This window comes from Astatotilapia calliptera, chromosome 11 (genome assembly GCF_900246225.1).
Source record: "Astatotilapia calliptera chromosome 11, fAstCal1.2, whole genome shotgun sequence".
Lineage (NCBI taxonomy): Eukaryota > Metazoa > Chordata > Actinopteri > Cichliformes > Cichlidae > Astatotilapia > Astatotilapia calliptera.
Window position 1 is genome coordinate 24,908,081 of NC_039312.1, and position 15,947 is coordinate 24,924,027.

Sequence of the window (15,947 nt, forward strand, 5' to 3'; positions counted from 1 at the left end):
GGGATATTGCTCCAAGAGACTTTTTTGTACATCTTGATATCTCCTATAAGCTTACCAGGTTTCAGACTCATACATAAAACACAGAGCAGGGGCTGTGATTTTGAAATTTTGTAGGGGGCGCTGTGGAGCCATTTTGGGATATTCAATGAAAATGATCACATAACAACAAAGCCTTAACCACATTGGAGGTGTGCGCCAAATTTCAAGCCTCTATAAACTTTCCAAGCCCCTCAAAAGCCACTTCATCTTTCATGGTGAACTGCGTTGCCACCAGGGTGCGCCGTTCAGTTTAAAGTCACAATTTTTGCACTGAAGCATCACGAGGGACTGATGGTGATATTCACCGCTTTTGAGGTGGCCACGATGAACCTGTGAAAATCAGTACAACAAAATTAAAGCCATGACATTTCCTGTTGCCACTAGGTGGCGCTGTCCGTATTCCGACAATGGGCACATCAATCTGTTCAGGGCGGGTCTGACATCATGCCTGTAAAGTCTGGTACTGATCAGACTGGATTTCATTGAGTTATACTAATTTGTTTCTTCATGGCGTGACATCAAAGTTCGCCATGCTGCTGGGGTCACACCCTTTTGCGAAAACTCACAGTTTTCACTGTAACCCAAGACCAACTCCTTAAGGCTTTCCTGGAGAAATTTGAGGCTGCAGATGTCACCCATCACTATACTGTACCCCAAAGTGTAAAACATGACATTTCCTGTTCCCACTAGGTGGCGCTGTCCTTGATGTCAAATATGGCAGTTGAAATATGTTCAGGGGTGGAGCCTTATCATATGTGTTCACTTTGGTCAAGGTCAGAAAATGTATGACAAAATGAGAGGCAATAAGATTTTCATGGCGAGTCATCGAAATTCGCCATGGCGCCACGGCCTCATAGTATTGTGAAAACTCAAAAGCTCCGCAATTTAACATGGCACAAGGGTGTAGTTGACACTGTCCAAATTTGAAGGTTATGAAATGAAACCCCAAGGAGGAGTTCGCAAAAGTTCGAGGCATGGAAATGGCAAAATTAGAGCCAAAATGTCACCTTCTCTTCCAAATGGCGGACTTCCTGTTGGGTTTGCGTCAATGGGCCCACAGACTTTTTTGTTCGTCTTGGCATGATACACATGTGTGCCAAATTTCATACATGTAGCTCAAACGATGTGGTCGTAGGGCTGCATTTAACAAGGCATAGGTGGCGCTGTAGAGCCATTTCCCAGTGCTCATATGTAAAACCATTAAAATACAAAATTTTTCACCAGACCTGGCATGTGTGCAAAATTTCATGAGTTTTTGAGCATGTTTAGGCCCTCAAAAAGGCCCTTGTTTGGGGTGAATAATAATAATAATAATAATAATTAAAGCTGCAAGCAGCGTTATGAGGGCCCTCGCACCCCCGGCACGTCGAGCCACTGCCAACACCTCAAACCGGCACGTCCGATGTGATGTCACATTGATGGATTTCATGCTTTTAATCACCAGCTAACATTTCATCTTATTCAACCAGGATTATAGTCATGCCACTAGGTGGCGCTCTAACCATTATTGACAAATAGCATAACAAACATTTCCAAGCTCGAGTCTCATCACACCTGCGACCTTTGGGAGAGATTGGACATTGTGTTTTTTAGTGACAGCAGATTACTGCTTTTTGCGAGTGATTGAAACTCTACGTGCCGCCATGACCACCCCGTTTCCCTGAACGGAAAAAGCTTCGCAATTTAACATCACAAAGGTCTTTAGATTCTACACACTGAAGAATGCTTCAATATGATGAAATCCCTTGGAGGAGTTCGTCAAAGTATGAGGCCTGAAAAGGGGGGAAAATGTCATCAAAATTACACATTAATTTTAAAATGGCTGACTTCCTGTTGGATTTGGGATATTGCTCCAAGAGACTTTTTTGTACATCTTGATATCTTACACAAGCTTACCAAGTGTCAGACTCATAGATGAAACACAGAGCAGGGGCTGATGTTTTGAAATATTGTAGGGGGCGCTGTGGAGCCATTTCGCGCTATTCAATGAAAATGATCACATGCCAACAAAGCCTTCATCCATTTGGAGGTGTGTGCCAAATTTCAAGCCTCTATAAACTTTCCAAGCCCCTCAAAAGCCACTTCATCTTTCATGGTGAACCGCGTTGCCACCAGGGTGCGCCGTTCAGTTTAAAGTCACAATTTTTGCACTGAAGCATCACGAGGGACTGATGGTGATATTCACCGCTTTTGAGGTGGCCACGATGAACCTGTGAAAATCAGTACAACAAAATTAAAGCCATGACATTTCCTGTTGCCACTAGGTGGCGCTGTCCGTATTTCCGACAATGGGCACATCAATCTGTTCAGGGCGGGTCTGACATCATGCCTGTAAAGTCTGGTACTGATCAGACTGGATTTCATTGAGTTATACTAATTTGTTTCTTCATGGCGTGACATCAAAGTTCGCCATGCTGCTGGGGTCACACCCTTTCGCGAAAAGTCACAGTTTTCACTGTAACCCAAGACCAACTCCTTAAGGCTTTCCTGGAGAAATTTGAGGCTGCAGATGTCACCCATCACTATACTGTACCCCAAAGTGTAAAACATGACATTTCCTGTTCCCACTAGGTGGCGCTGTCCTGGTGTCAAATATGGCAGTTGAAATATGTTCAGGGGTGGAGCCTTATCATATGTGTTCACTTTGGTCAAGGTCAGAAAATGTATGACAAAATGAGAGGCAATAAGATTTTCATGGCGAGTCATCGAAATTCGCCATGGCGCCACGGCCTCATAGTATTGTGAAAACTCAAAAGCTCCGCAATTTAACATGGCACAAGGGTGTAGTTGACACTGACCAAATATGAAGGTTATGAAATCAAACCCCAAGGAGGAGTTCGCAAAAGTTCGAGGCATGGAAATGGCAAAATTAGAGCCAAAATGTCACCTTCTCTTCCAAATGGCGGACTTCCTGTTGGGTTTGCGTCAATGGGCCCACAGACTTTTTTGTTCGTCTTGGCATGATACACATGTGTGCCAAATTTCATACATGTAGCTCAAACGATGTGGTCGTAGGGCTGCATTTAACAAGGCATAGGTGGCGCTCTAGAGCCATTTCCCAGTGCTCATATGTAAAACCATTAAAATACAAAATTTTTCACCAGACCTGGCATGTGTGCAAAATTTCATGAGTTTTTGAGCATGTTTAGGCCCTCAAAAAGGCCCTTGTTTCGCCTGAATAATAATAATAATAATAATTAAAGCTGCAAGCAGCGTTATGAGGGCCCTCGCACCCCCGGCACGTCGAGCCACTGCCAACACCTCAAACCGGCACGTCCGATGTGATGTCACATTGATGGATTTCATGCTTTTAATCACCAGCTAACATTTCATCTTATTCAACCAGGATTATAGTCATGCCACTAGGTGGCGCTCTAACCATTATTGACAAATAGCATAACAAACATTTCCAAGCTCGAGTCTCATCACACCTGCGACCTTTGGGAGAGATTGGACATTGTGTTTTTTAGTGACAGCAGATTACTGCTTTTTGCGAGTGATTGAAACTCTACGTGCCGCCATGACCACCCCGTTTCCCTGAACGGAAAAAGCTTCGCAATTTAACATCACAAAGGTCTTTAGATTCTACACACTGAAGAATGCTTCAATCTGATGAAATCCCTTGGAGGAGTTCGTGAAAGTATGAGGCCTGAAAAGAGGAGAAAATGTCGCCAAAATTACACATTAATTTTAAAATGGCTGACTTCCTGTTGGATTTGGGATATTGCTCCAAGAGACTTTTTTGTACATCTTGATATCTTACACAAGCTTACCAAGTTTCAGACTCATAGATAAAACACAGAGCAGGGGCTGATATTTTGGAATATTGTAGGGGGCGCCGTGGAGCCATTTTGCGCTATTCAAGGAAAATGGTCACATGACAAAAAAGCCTTGATCCATTTGGAGGTGTGTGCTAAATTTAAAGCCTCTATAAACTTTCCAAGCCCCTCAAAAGCCACTTCATCTTTCATGGTGGACGGCGTTGCCACCAGGGTGCGCCGTTCAGTTTAAAGTCACAATTTTGGCACTGAAGCATCACGAGGGACTGATGGTGATATTCACCGCTTTTGAGGTGGCCAAGATGAACCTGTGAAAATCAGTACAACAAATTAAAGCCATGACATTTCCTGTTGCCACTAGGTGGCGCTGTCCGTATTCCCGACAATGGGCACATCAATCTGTTCAGGGCGGGTCTGACATCATGCCTGTAAAGTCTGGTACTGATCAGACTGGATTTCATTGAGTTATACTAATTTGTTTCTTCATGGCGTGACATCAAAGTTCGCCATGCCGCTGGGGTCACACCCTTTCGTGAAAAGTCACAGTTTTCACTGTAACCCAAGACCAACTCCTTAAGGCTTTCCTGGAGAAATTTGAGGCTGCAGATGTCACCCATCACAATACTGTACCCCAAAGTGTAAAACATGACATTTCCTGTTCCCACTAGGTGGCGCTGTCCCTGGTGTCAAATATGGCAGTTGAAATATGTTCAGGGGTGGAGCCTTATCATATGTGTTCACTTTGGTCAAGGTCAGAAAATGTATGACAAAATGAGAGGCAATAAGATTTTCATGGCGAGTCATCGAAATTCGCCATGGCGCCACGGCCTCATAGTATTGTGAAAACTCAAAAGCTCCGCAATTTAACATGGCACAAGGGTGTAGTTGACACTGTCCAAATTTGAAGGTTATGAAATCAAACCCCAAGGAGGAGTTCGCAAAAGTTCGAGGCATGGAAATGGCAAAATTAGAGCCAAAATGTCACCTTCTCTTCCAAATGGCGGACTTCCTGTTGGGTTTGCGTCAATGGGCCCACAGACTTTTTTGTTCGTCTTGGCATGATACACATGTGTGCCAAATTTCATACATGTAGCTCAAACGATGTGGTCGTAGGGCTGCATTTAACAAGGCATAGGTGGCGCTCTAGAGCCATTTCCCAGTGCTCATATGTAAAACCATTAAAATACAAAATTTTTCACCAGACCTGGCATGTGTGCAAAATTTCATGAGTTTTTGAGCATGTTTAGGCCCTCAAAAAGGCCCTTGTTTCGCCTGAATAATAATAATAATAATAATAATAATAATAATAATAATAATAATAAGAAACGGAGCAGATACAATAGGGCCTTCGCACTCTCGGTGCTCGGGCCCTAATAATAATAATAATAATTAAAGCTGCAAGCAGCGTTATGAGGGCCCTCGCACCCCCGGCACGTCGAGCCACTGCCAACACCTCAAACCGGCACGTCCGATGTGATGTCACATTGATGGATTTCATGCTTTTAATCACCAGCTAACATTTCATCTTATTCAACCAGGATTATAGTCATGCCACTAGGTGGCGCTCTAACCATTATTGACAAATAGCATAACAAACATTTCCAAGCTCGAGTCTCATCACGCCTGCGACCTTTGGGAGAGATTGGACTTTGTGTCTTTGAGTGACAGCAGATTACTGCTTTTTGGCGAGTGATTGAAACTCCACGTGCCGCCATGACCACCCCGTTTCCCTGAACGTAAAAAGCTTCGCAATTTAACATCACAAAGGTCTTTAGATTCCACACACTGGAGAATGGTTCAATATGATGAAATCCCTTGGAGGAGTTCGTCAAAGTATGAAGCCTGAAAAGAGGGGAAAATGTCGCCAAAATTACACATTAATTTTAAAATGGCTGACTTCCTGTTGGATTTGGGATATTGCTCCAAGAGACTTTTTTGTACATCTTGATATCTTCCATAAGCTTACCAGGTTTCAGACTCATAGATGAAACACAGAGCAGGGGCTGTGTTTTGAAATTTTGTAGGGGGCGCTGTGGAGCAATTTCGCGCTATTCAATGAAAATGATCACATGACAACAAAGCCTTCATCCATTTGGAGGTGTGTGCCAAATTTCAAGCCTCTATAAACTTTCCAAGCCCCTCAAAAGCCACTTCATCTTTCATGGTGAACAGCGTTGCCACCAGGGTGCGCCGTTCAGTTTAAAGTCACAATTTTTGCACTGAAGCATCACGAGGGACTGATGGTGATATTCACCGCTTTTGAGGTGGCCACGATGAACCTGTGAAAATCAGTACAACAAAATTAAAGCCATGACATTTCCTGTTGCCACTAGGTGGCGCTGTCCGTATTTCCGACAATGGGCACATCAATCTGTTCAGGGCGGGTCTGACATCATGCCTGTAAAGTCTGGTACTGATCAGACTGGATTTCATTGAGTTATACTAATTTGTTTCTTCATGGCGTGACATCAAAGTTCGCCATGCTGCTGGGGTCACACCCTTTCGCGAAAAGTCACAGTTTTCACTGTAACCCAAGACCAACTCCTTAAGGCTTTCCTGGAGAAATTTGAGGCTGCAGATGTCACCCATCACTATACTGTACCCCAAAGTGTAAAACATGACATTTCCTGTTCCCACTAGGTGGCGCTGTCCTTGATGTCAAATATGGCAGTTGAAATATGTTCAGGGGTGGAGCCTTATCATATGTGTGCTCTTTGGTCCAGATCGGAACATGTATGACAGAATGAGAGGCAATAAGATTTTCATGGCGAGTCATCGAAATTCGCCATGGCGCCACGGCCTCATAGTATTGTGAAAACTCAAAAGCTCCGCAATTTAACATGGCACAAGGGTGTAGTTGACACTGTCCAAATTTGAAGTTATAGGACCAAATCCCAAGGAGGAGTTCGTTAAAGTACAAGGCATGGAAACGGTAAAATCAGACCCAAAATGTCACCTTCAATCCAAAATGGCGGACTTCCTGTTGGGTTTAGGACATTGCCATAATAGACTTTTTTGTTCGACTCTGAACGTTATATAGGTGTACCGACTTTCAAACATGTAGGTCATACCCATACCGGGGGCTCGCGTTTTTCATTTTTCTAGGTGGCGCTACTGAGCTAATTTTCCCTGGCCATGTCTGAGAACATTAAAATACGTAAATTTTCACCAGACCTGACGCGTGTGCAAAATTTCATGAGTTTTCGAGCATGTTTAGGCCCTCAAACGGCCAATTCATTTGCCGGAATAATAATAATAATAATAATAATAATAATAATAATAATAAACAGAGCAATTACAATAGGGCCTTCGCACTGTCAGTGCTCGGGCCCTAATAATAATAATAAGAAACGGAGCAGATACAATAGGGCCTTCGCACTCTCAGTGCTCGGGCCCTAATAATAAGAAACGGAGCAGATACAATAGGGCCTTCGCACTCTCAGTGCTCGGGCCCTAATAATAATAATAAGAAACGGAGCAGATACAATAGGGCCTTCGCACTCTCAGTGCTCGGGCCCTAATTATGAATGGATGAAACAGATTACCATCAGTGGAGTGCCGTGGGATTTTTGGCAGTTTCGGAGACAGAGGATTGGTGAAGTCCTGAAGGAACCGCTTTGTGCTTCGTACTGGGACCGCTTTCAGACTGTCTCCAAAACTTCTCCTCTCTAAAACAAGCACACATGGGTTGAAGAACAGCTGGAGGCTATTGTTCCATGTTAACTAAAAATCAAGAAGCTGGATGTGACAAAGATGCAACTCAGTGTACCAGAGCAGTGATATTTTAGATCTCTAACAATTACGCTGAATGTGTGTTACATAATTATCCTTCGTTTTAAGAAAAAAAAGAGAGCATATTTTAGGCCACATTGCCCAACCCTAGTTCTCTTCACTACCCCTGTCTTTGCAATTTCAACACATTACTTGCTTTCCACAATACAGCAAATAAGGATTCATTTTCTAGAAGCATATTGCCAACATCTCTGCATAAATAAGGCAGACACATAATAGTCTGCTGTTTCCTCTCACCTAAACCACTTAGAAAACGGTCTAAACCAGTCGTTTCCTACTAAGCTTAGCATATTTTTCCACCTGACACAAGAGCCCAATGACTATTATAAAACTTTAGCTGCCTTTTCATTAAATGTAGTAAAAGTGAGCAGAGTCTTTGACACTGGTACTTTTCAATGTAAGAGCATGGTTCTAACAGCTATGTTAAAATAAATTAACACTGTACACGTGAACACAGAGTGGGCAAACAGCGACCCTGACCTGTAGTGTACGTGTGACTGTCGTAGTGAAGACCGCCTCTGGCTACAGGCTGGCTGCCAAACAAAGGATCGCAGTGCAGGTTGTGGCAAAGTTTTTCCAGGAAGCGGAGGACATAGGTGACACTGCTGACAGTTGGCAGGGTCAAGGTGTGCTGCTGCTGGTCAAAAAAGGCTGGAAAAGACATGGTGGATATTAATTCAACTGCTTCATTCAAGTGTAATTCAATAAACAGGCTGTGTTACAGATGTGAGTGAGCTTTCATGAATAAACAAAATCCGACCCACACAATCTGTGTAACATAACTCAAACAACAACAATAGAATCAGCCAAGTGGTTTGTTTTATTTTTTCGTACTTTGTTGGTTCTTGATGTTCTCGTGGATAAGTGAGCATTGCCACAGTAAATTCATAAGCACTAAATCAAAGAGAAGAAAGGGTGAAGAAAGTGAATTTGCTTTCAAATTAGACCAATGCACACCTGAAATGACTTCTCCTCCTTGTCCAGATTTCAGGCAGGAGAAGACTGTGCCCTGGTTGTGAGCAGAGTCCACACAAGCTTGGACACACTGCTGAAGCACCGACGAGGCTCGGCCTGGCCCAAAGTGGTCTGGCAGCTGTTGGATACGCCGCTGGTCTAAATGGGGTCCCATCTTGCCGTACTTGTTTAGGTACACACAAACTAAAAGGCGAAAGGTATATGACCTTAAATGACACTGAATGAAAAAGTTGATGCAAAAAACCCCAAAAAGCAATGTGCATTATGTGTAGGCCTGTGGACGCTGTGTACCTGTGGGAGCCTGTAGTGCAGAATTAGGGATGGTAGCATTGTCCAGGGGCACAGTGCTGGTGTCAGGCTCTGGGGTACTGCTGGTGGGAGACGTGGGGACTGGATTAGGTACCACTCGTGGTTTTCTCTGTATGCAAATACACAAATTCAGAGCCATCAGTACATATATTTAGAAAAGCAAATAAAAGAACTGAGCTAAGTACATTTCTGTAAATGGTAATGGAAAACTAAACAAACATACAAACTGGATGCTGCAAACACTACCAATGACTGAGCACTGTGGTTTTGCAACTGTTTGCGCTTAATAAATGGATACCAGCTCAGTCCATCTTACCCAAAAACAACTATATCGTTTATAAAGACATAAATATGATGAAACCAAGGCTTTAAAAATTTTTTTATAGCATGTATGTTACAAATGAGCAGGCATGTTTAACTAGCTAGGAAACTTATGATAACAGAAACAGGAACGGGCTTTGTCAGATCAGAGGGTTAACTAAGGCTACGTTCACACTGCAGGTGTTAATGCTCAATTCCGATTTTTTGATCAAATCCGATTTTTTTGTCTGCTCGTTCACACTACAAATAAAATGCGACAGCAAACGCTCTCTAGTGTGCACGCTCAAAGCGGCCCGCATGCGCAAAAGAAGACGTCACACACAACGCGCTCTGTTTAGACCCAGAGCAAACAATATGGTTTGACTGATGGCCTTAATATAAAGACTTCGGACTTTAAGTTTCCCAATTTTTGCTTTAAGTTATTTTGTTGTTTACATAATAATGTAAATAACCTAATAATTATCCTTATTGCTGTTTTAGAGAGGAGCGGTGCTTCAAAGGATAGCTGCAGATTTCTGTCAGAATCTGCAGATTATACAGTACAAATAAAATGTTCACGTTTCTCCAACGTTGTCTTCCCAGCAGTTTCACTGGATGGCCAGGAAGCGTTCGCGATGTCTTCTCGGGCGCTTCTCCGGCGCTGATAATTGGCGTCTGTCTTGTGTCAGTGACGTAAAAGACGGATTTAATGCGACATGACCGTTCAAACAGCAGTCGCTTTCTAAAACATCGGATATGTATCGGATTCAGTACCACATCGGATTTGTGCCGTTCACACTGTCATACCATGATCGGATATGGGTCGCATAGGGTCAAAAAAAATCGGATTTGATGCGCTTTCGCCTGCAGTGTGAACGTAGCCTAACAGGTTAGTTTCTGGCTAAATAACTTAATAATCCAAATATAGTCAAAAAACACTGGACAAGCCTCCAATGATTTGCGCTCCAAGAATTATACTGCAGAAGTTTCCCTTTTCACATTTTCATCAGCATTTCTCAAGCAGGCAGCTGTTTATGTGACATGAAGTTGTCTAATGACAGCTGGGGTTCTTTTGTACTGGACAGTTACCTTGCTGCCAGGTTTCGGCCCTCTTTTCTTTGGGATCTTGATAGGTTCTGCCTGAGTCTGACCCTGCTGCAAAGTTATCCTCTGCGCCCAGTTGGCGGGCAGTCTGCCCCTGGTTCGCCCTGGGCCTGTCACGGGCCGCCCTGGCCCAGCCATGGAATCCTCTAGCCAGCTAGCTCTCTTTGCCCACCCCAGCTGCAAACAAAGAGCAAAGGACACACAGTCAAATAGGGATGCCTCTTTTTTTAATAATGCCCCTCAAACACAAAACAACTAATCTGGGATGCCATTGTGAGCAGTCTCATAGTTTAATGTAAAGGTTGGTTAAAAATTCACTTACCCGTTACTTCTTTTATTAACAGGCTATAGAAATTCTTTCTACCACTTGGAATTCAATTGAAAGATTCAACAGCAACACGTTGTCTCAGAAACACTGTCCCTGCTACACCGGACAGAAACTATTTGTATACTATATGTAAGTGTCATAACTGCTTCACTATCACACAAAAGTAAAAAACTGTTTTTTCATGCCCACCTTACTGCCTGGTTTTGGTCCTCTCTTCTTGGGAATTTTGACAGGTTCCTGGACTTTTTCTGGCTGGATGCTCTGTGGTCCCAGTGTAGAGCCCTTCTGATTCCAGTGCCCTGTCACTTTGGTTTTCCTGCGGCCTGGCTTGCGTCCTCTCTGGCCTGGAGGCCTGCCCACCGTGGGGCTGGGATGCATGACTGGGCTCTCCACACTTCCGTCTGTCAATGCTCCAAGGCTTTTGGGCAGCACCACTGTAAGCGTAAAGAGAGAAAAGAAAATGGGAGAAGTTGAAAAGCTGCTTGGTATCGGCAGCAAAATTAATTAAGAGTTATTGCTCTGTGCCTCTCAGTTAGGTATTCACATCTTCCATATTCAGCCTACAATTTAGAAGTCTAAATCTAGAACGCCTTTTGTGGTTATGTTATGTGAACAACAAGGGCAACGTGTTCAGTCACAATCCTAAATCAACTTCACCAAACACCTGCTGTGCAATATGCACACAACATTGCCACATTGCAGAATGAGTCATGTGCTTGATGCATTCAAGTAGCCTTTGTGCTGTTGGCTGCAATGTCCTCACATGCTTCAAATTGAAGCCAAATAAGAAGCTGGCTGAGTCACGCACAGACATTAAGTACTCTCTGTGCATGGGGAAGGTACTTGGTTTTCTGATCTCTACTCTAAGACTTTCTGAAAAGCTAAAGGTAAAGCGTGTTATCTTCAATGGATGACAAAATCCAGATTGTTTACAACATCTGAACTTCTCTCAGTGGCACTAAAGCCAAGAAGGTCAAACTTTCTTAGCAACAAAATAGTTCTTTCTCAAACTATGTCCTTCAGTTATAAGCCCAAGGACACCACAGTGCAGTTCTCACACTCAAGCACTTTTTACAGTCTTAGGGAACAGGTAGCGAGCAAAAAAAAAGAAGAAAAAGAGAAGAGTGGTCGCATCAAAAAGTTCCCTTTTTAAGACTGAATTTAAACTTTCAGTCATTTTTTTCCACACACAAACAAAATCAAAACTGCTGAGAAACTGACAGCAATTTGACTTTGCACTCTTTTCCAGTACGGCATCACCACTGAGTGGTAACCAAGCCTCTAATAACATTAAGCCACAGAAGAAGGAATACACACTCTTTTTGTTTGGTGCTCAAGGGCTGAGAAATTATTTTTGAACTGACTAATAAACAATCTACCAAAGATCTGGCTCATTCTTTGATCATGCCATAACTCTAAACCAAGTTCAATAAAATTCAGTGTGGCAGATTGCATAACTGTGTTGAAAGTCAAACAGAGACTTATTTTTAAATTTACATTTATTTTATATAAAGTATTTCCTGGGAAAATAACCAAGTCTGCGGATATGTTTAATAAAAGTGCTAATTCTGTTTATTAAACAAAATTAATTTTCATTTCATTGGTGTAGTGGAGTAGTATTTGATATGCCTCAAAATCTGATCAGATACAAATGATCTCTTTAGGCAGATCCCACTAAAAGTACAGGCAAGTAAAGTATATGCATCAATTTGGTGTTACATCATATATAACATAATGAAATCACACAATCAGGCGTTATCTTTGTAAACTGTTATCCACTGTACGCCGCAAAATGAAGATCAAGAAAAAGCAAAAGAAAGACTAAAAGCTATCAGGTAGCAACTGAAAGAAGAAAAATAAGCAGTTGTTAAAGACAGAGGTTACGAAAGTTGGTTACCTCTTCTTCTACCTTTAAGACTCTGCTGGCCAGAAAAAAAACAAGAAGCAACATAGAAAAAGCACAAGAATTAAAACGCAAATGAAGAAGCAAGCTGCTGCAAAAATGTATCTCCAGAATATGAACACACGGCCCTTCACTCCTGAATGTGAAGCACTTCTGAAATCACGTAATCCCCAGAGAACAGGCGCATGTTAAAAACATTAACAGAGGGTCTCTACTAAACACAAGAAAACAACCAAGCAGTCCGTGTACTTTACATAAGCCATTACAGCTGGCAAAACTTCAAGAATGTGTGCATGCAAAAACAACCGCACAGAAAAACAGAGCCACAGTATAGTCGGAATATCTGGCTTCATATGCACCTGCGATTTAAAACACGCTTTCATGAAAGCGTGTTTGTGTGTGCACACACACTGCACAACCTAAAGTGCGCTGGTATTCATCCTGGATCAGCTGGGGACAGATTTACGAGAGGAGCGGCCACATTCATTAACACAGGTCTTGGCCAGCGGGGCTGTATTTATTAAACACGTTCACACAAACAGACCAATCAATGCAACACACAGTCTGCAGGCTACTGCTACGTTTCACAGAGAAGTCACAGAGAAGCTAAAGAGAAAAAAAGAGGGAAGGAAAACAAACAAAAAAAAACAAGACAGCTGATTGATCCTAAACAGATTGAACAAATCCTAGATAATATGTTTAACGGTGTAAAGAGATTGAGGTTACAATCAATTGCACTGCTTGTAAATACAGCCAAGCAAGCGCTTAACAAGCAAACCCTTGTTTTTTTTCTTTATCCCATGAGTGCACTGAGTTCACCGAGTTCATAAAGCCACCACTACCAGCTTCATATTACAGCAACATAACTTCTCAAGCGCTTTTGATCTAACGCTCGCTCTATGGCTGCATTTCAGTAATTTCATTCATTTACTCACCGTCTGTCTCAAACGAAAGTCAAAAGTGTCTGATTGTCAGCACAGCTGTCCTCAAATTCACCCTCTCCTCCTGCCCTGTCCTCCTCTCCCACTCTTCCTCTGACTCCTCCTTTTCTCCCTTTTTCCTCCCTTCTCTTCTTTTCTCCTCCCACATGTACTGACAATGTAAACAATCCACTTTTCACAGCATATGTCTGTCCTTTCTCTTGATTTCTGCCTCTTTAATCTTTCCAAGGTGTCTAATCAGACTTCGACAGCCAGTGTGCCAATGAGAGGCCTGTGGAGGGGCACACAGACTCATTTCACTCGCGTCATGACCTGATTCTGCTAACTGGGCAAGTGCCAGGCCTACATAAAACACTAGCAGGCTACAAAGACATATCCTCCATTTCCCTCCCTCAATCGGCTCCTTCACATATTGTGGATTCTACACACGAGGACAGCTGACCCTGTGGCTGATAACCCTTGTAAGCAACTTCTACCTTCTGTGGTTCTTCTGTAACACATTTCCAGCTTTGAGTCTGGCTTTTATTCCTGATGTTAAACAAGTTAAGACAGCTACAATGTCTGAAATATAACTGCTTTACAAGAGCAATGATTTTTTACCACAAGTCACAAAGGAAGCAATATATCACAAAGAACTGCTGCATTGTAAACAGTCTTCTAAAAGAGAAGTAAAAACCGCAGGCATGCCTACTTCAACATTTACAAACCAAACTGAATACAAATAGACACTGAGAGCCAACTTTGCACTTAAAAAACCCCATGCAAATAGGAAGGAAATTTTTAACAACACTTTAACCATATGCAGTGTAAATGTGGACATACAGCAGATGGACAAAATAAAAGCAGAAATCTCATAGTGTAGTGAAATCTAATCCATGAGTCAGGAATAAATAATGCCTTTATCAGGAGTTATAATTTTTTTCCAGACTTAGCCACAGATGTGTTGATGAACTAAGTTGATATCCATATAATTTCTGCACATAAAAAAACCTTTTAAAGTAAAATAATGCAATTTGAACACCCAGCCGTGATTATTTTCATTTTATTTTGGAATTACAATTTTGGTGTTACAATGCAAAGATAATCAGAACCTCTAAGGAAGTAAAAGCCGTTTTTGGAGTAGAGCCGGCAAAAGCTTTGTCTGCCGTCATTCTCCAAAGCTTCTGTGCAATCCCTAGAGGCCCCATCTGTACCCGTCAACCTCACATGCACCAGGTAGGGACTAGCAGTTGCTCTTGCATGACAAGCTTTGCAGTCAAAAACACCCTTTAGTCCAGGACCAGGGCTGCCCATTCGATAACTAATTTTAATCTTGATTGTGATGTTAGCTTCCCACATGTAAATGGACATTAACCAAGAAAGAAAGCAGCAAATACTGTACAACACAACTATATTATTCAACCACCTGAAAACAAGACAAACTGCAGTATAATTAATGCATGAAGGACTAGAGAAACAATGCAATGATTATTAAAATCAATCATCCAACATCAGACAGCACATGCGTACTAGGTGTCACTAAGATGCACTAGAATCACTGACACTGTCTCCAAAGATATGTGTCCAAAATATGTGGCGAGTAGAGAAAGGTTTCAGGAAAATAGTCAAATTACTGGACAAAAGATATATTATCAAAGTGAAAATACCTGCATTATGTGCAAAACATTACAGGGGAAATTTAGAGGAACACAAGGCTACTAAGTACTATGAGTTTAATTCACATCCATTTTGTAGATACAATGAAAGGTGTGATAGACTTTATATTTAGTTTCTAGGAAGTGCACTTTGATCAGGTAAAAAAAAAACCCCAGAACCTATTTCAAAACCTTATTTAATTAAAATTAAATAATTTAATCTGCAACCCTACAGGAAATGATACTAGAAAATAGGGCTGGGCGATATGGCCTAAAATCCATATCGCAATATAATTTGGAGCACATGCGGTAACGATATATATCGCGATATATTATTTTCTTCTGTATAATGTATTTTCCACACTATAAGGCACACTTAAAATCCTTTAATTTTCTCAAAAATCGAGAGTGTGCCTTATGTATGAATTCTGGTTGTGCTTACTGACCCTTGAACTGATTTGGGCGTGCAGAAATCTGTTAAAAATGTTTTAGTACAACTTTGGTAAGCCGCACTGCTTGATGGATTGTCAGAGCATTACGGCTGCCGTAGTGAGGAGCTTCGCGGAGTAATCTGGGTCCAAAACTCTGTCCATTTCAGGTCCCAAAGTCAAACGAACACTGAGAGTTAAAAACGGTCTAAATTCTTTCACCTTTAATAAAATCAGCACCGTTGCTGCTTTACCAAGTGTAACAATTAAGTTTAACATCCAAGCATCCATGAAAACAGAATTTATTAAATTTAACGGAGTTACAAGTTAACAGGAAGTTAGCTCGCTAGTTTCCACCTAAACATGACATACCATGTTCTGACTGAGAGATTTCTGAAACTAATTAAAACGTACA

The 15,947-nt window shown here is 42.0% G+C and overlaps 1 protein-coding gene across 4 annotated transcripts in view; it reads right to left on the reverse strand.

Moving 5' to 3' along the window:
• Positions 1–15,947, reverse strand: part of LOC113031524 (polycomb protein SCMH1) — a 37,313-nt gene that overhangs the window by 11,606 nt on the left and 9,760 nt on the right. For 3 of the 4 annotated variants that reach the window (XM_026183662.1, XM_026183663.1, XM_026183661.1), the window contains exons 8-13: positions 10,816–11,060; positions 10,284–10,475; positions 8,877–9,003; positions 8,568–8,768; positions 8,091–8,261; positions 7,364–7,486 (exon numbers count right to left, since the gene is read on the reverse strand). In XM_026183662.1, coding sequence (XP_026039447.1) covers positions 7,364–7,486; positions 8,091–8,261; positions 8,568–8,768; positions 8,877–9,003; positions 10,284–10,475; positions 10,816–11,060 — 1,059 coding nt within the window. Of the gene's footprint in view, positions 1–7,342; positions 7,487–8,090; positions 8,262–8,567; positions 8,769–8,876; positions 9,004–10,283; positions 10,476–10,815; positions 11,061–15,947 lie in introns of all 4 variants that reach the window. The other variant, XM_026183664.1, reaches the window with a different exon arrangement.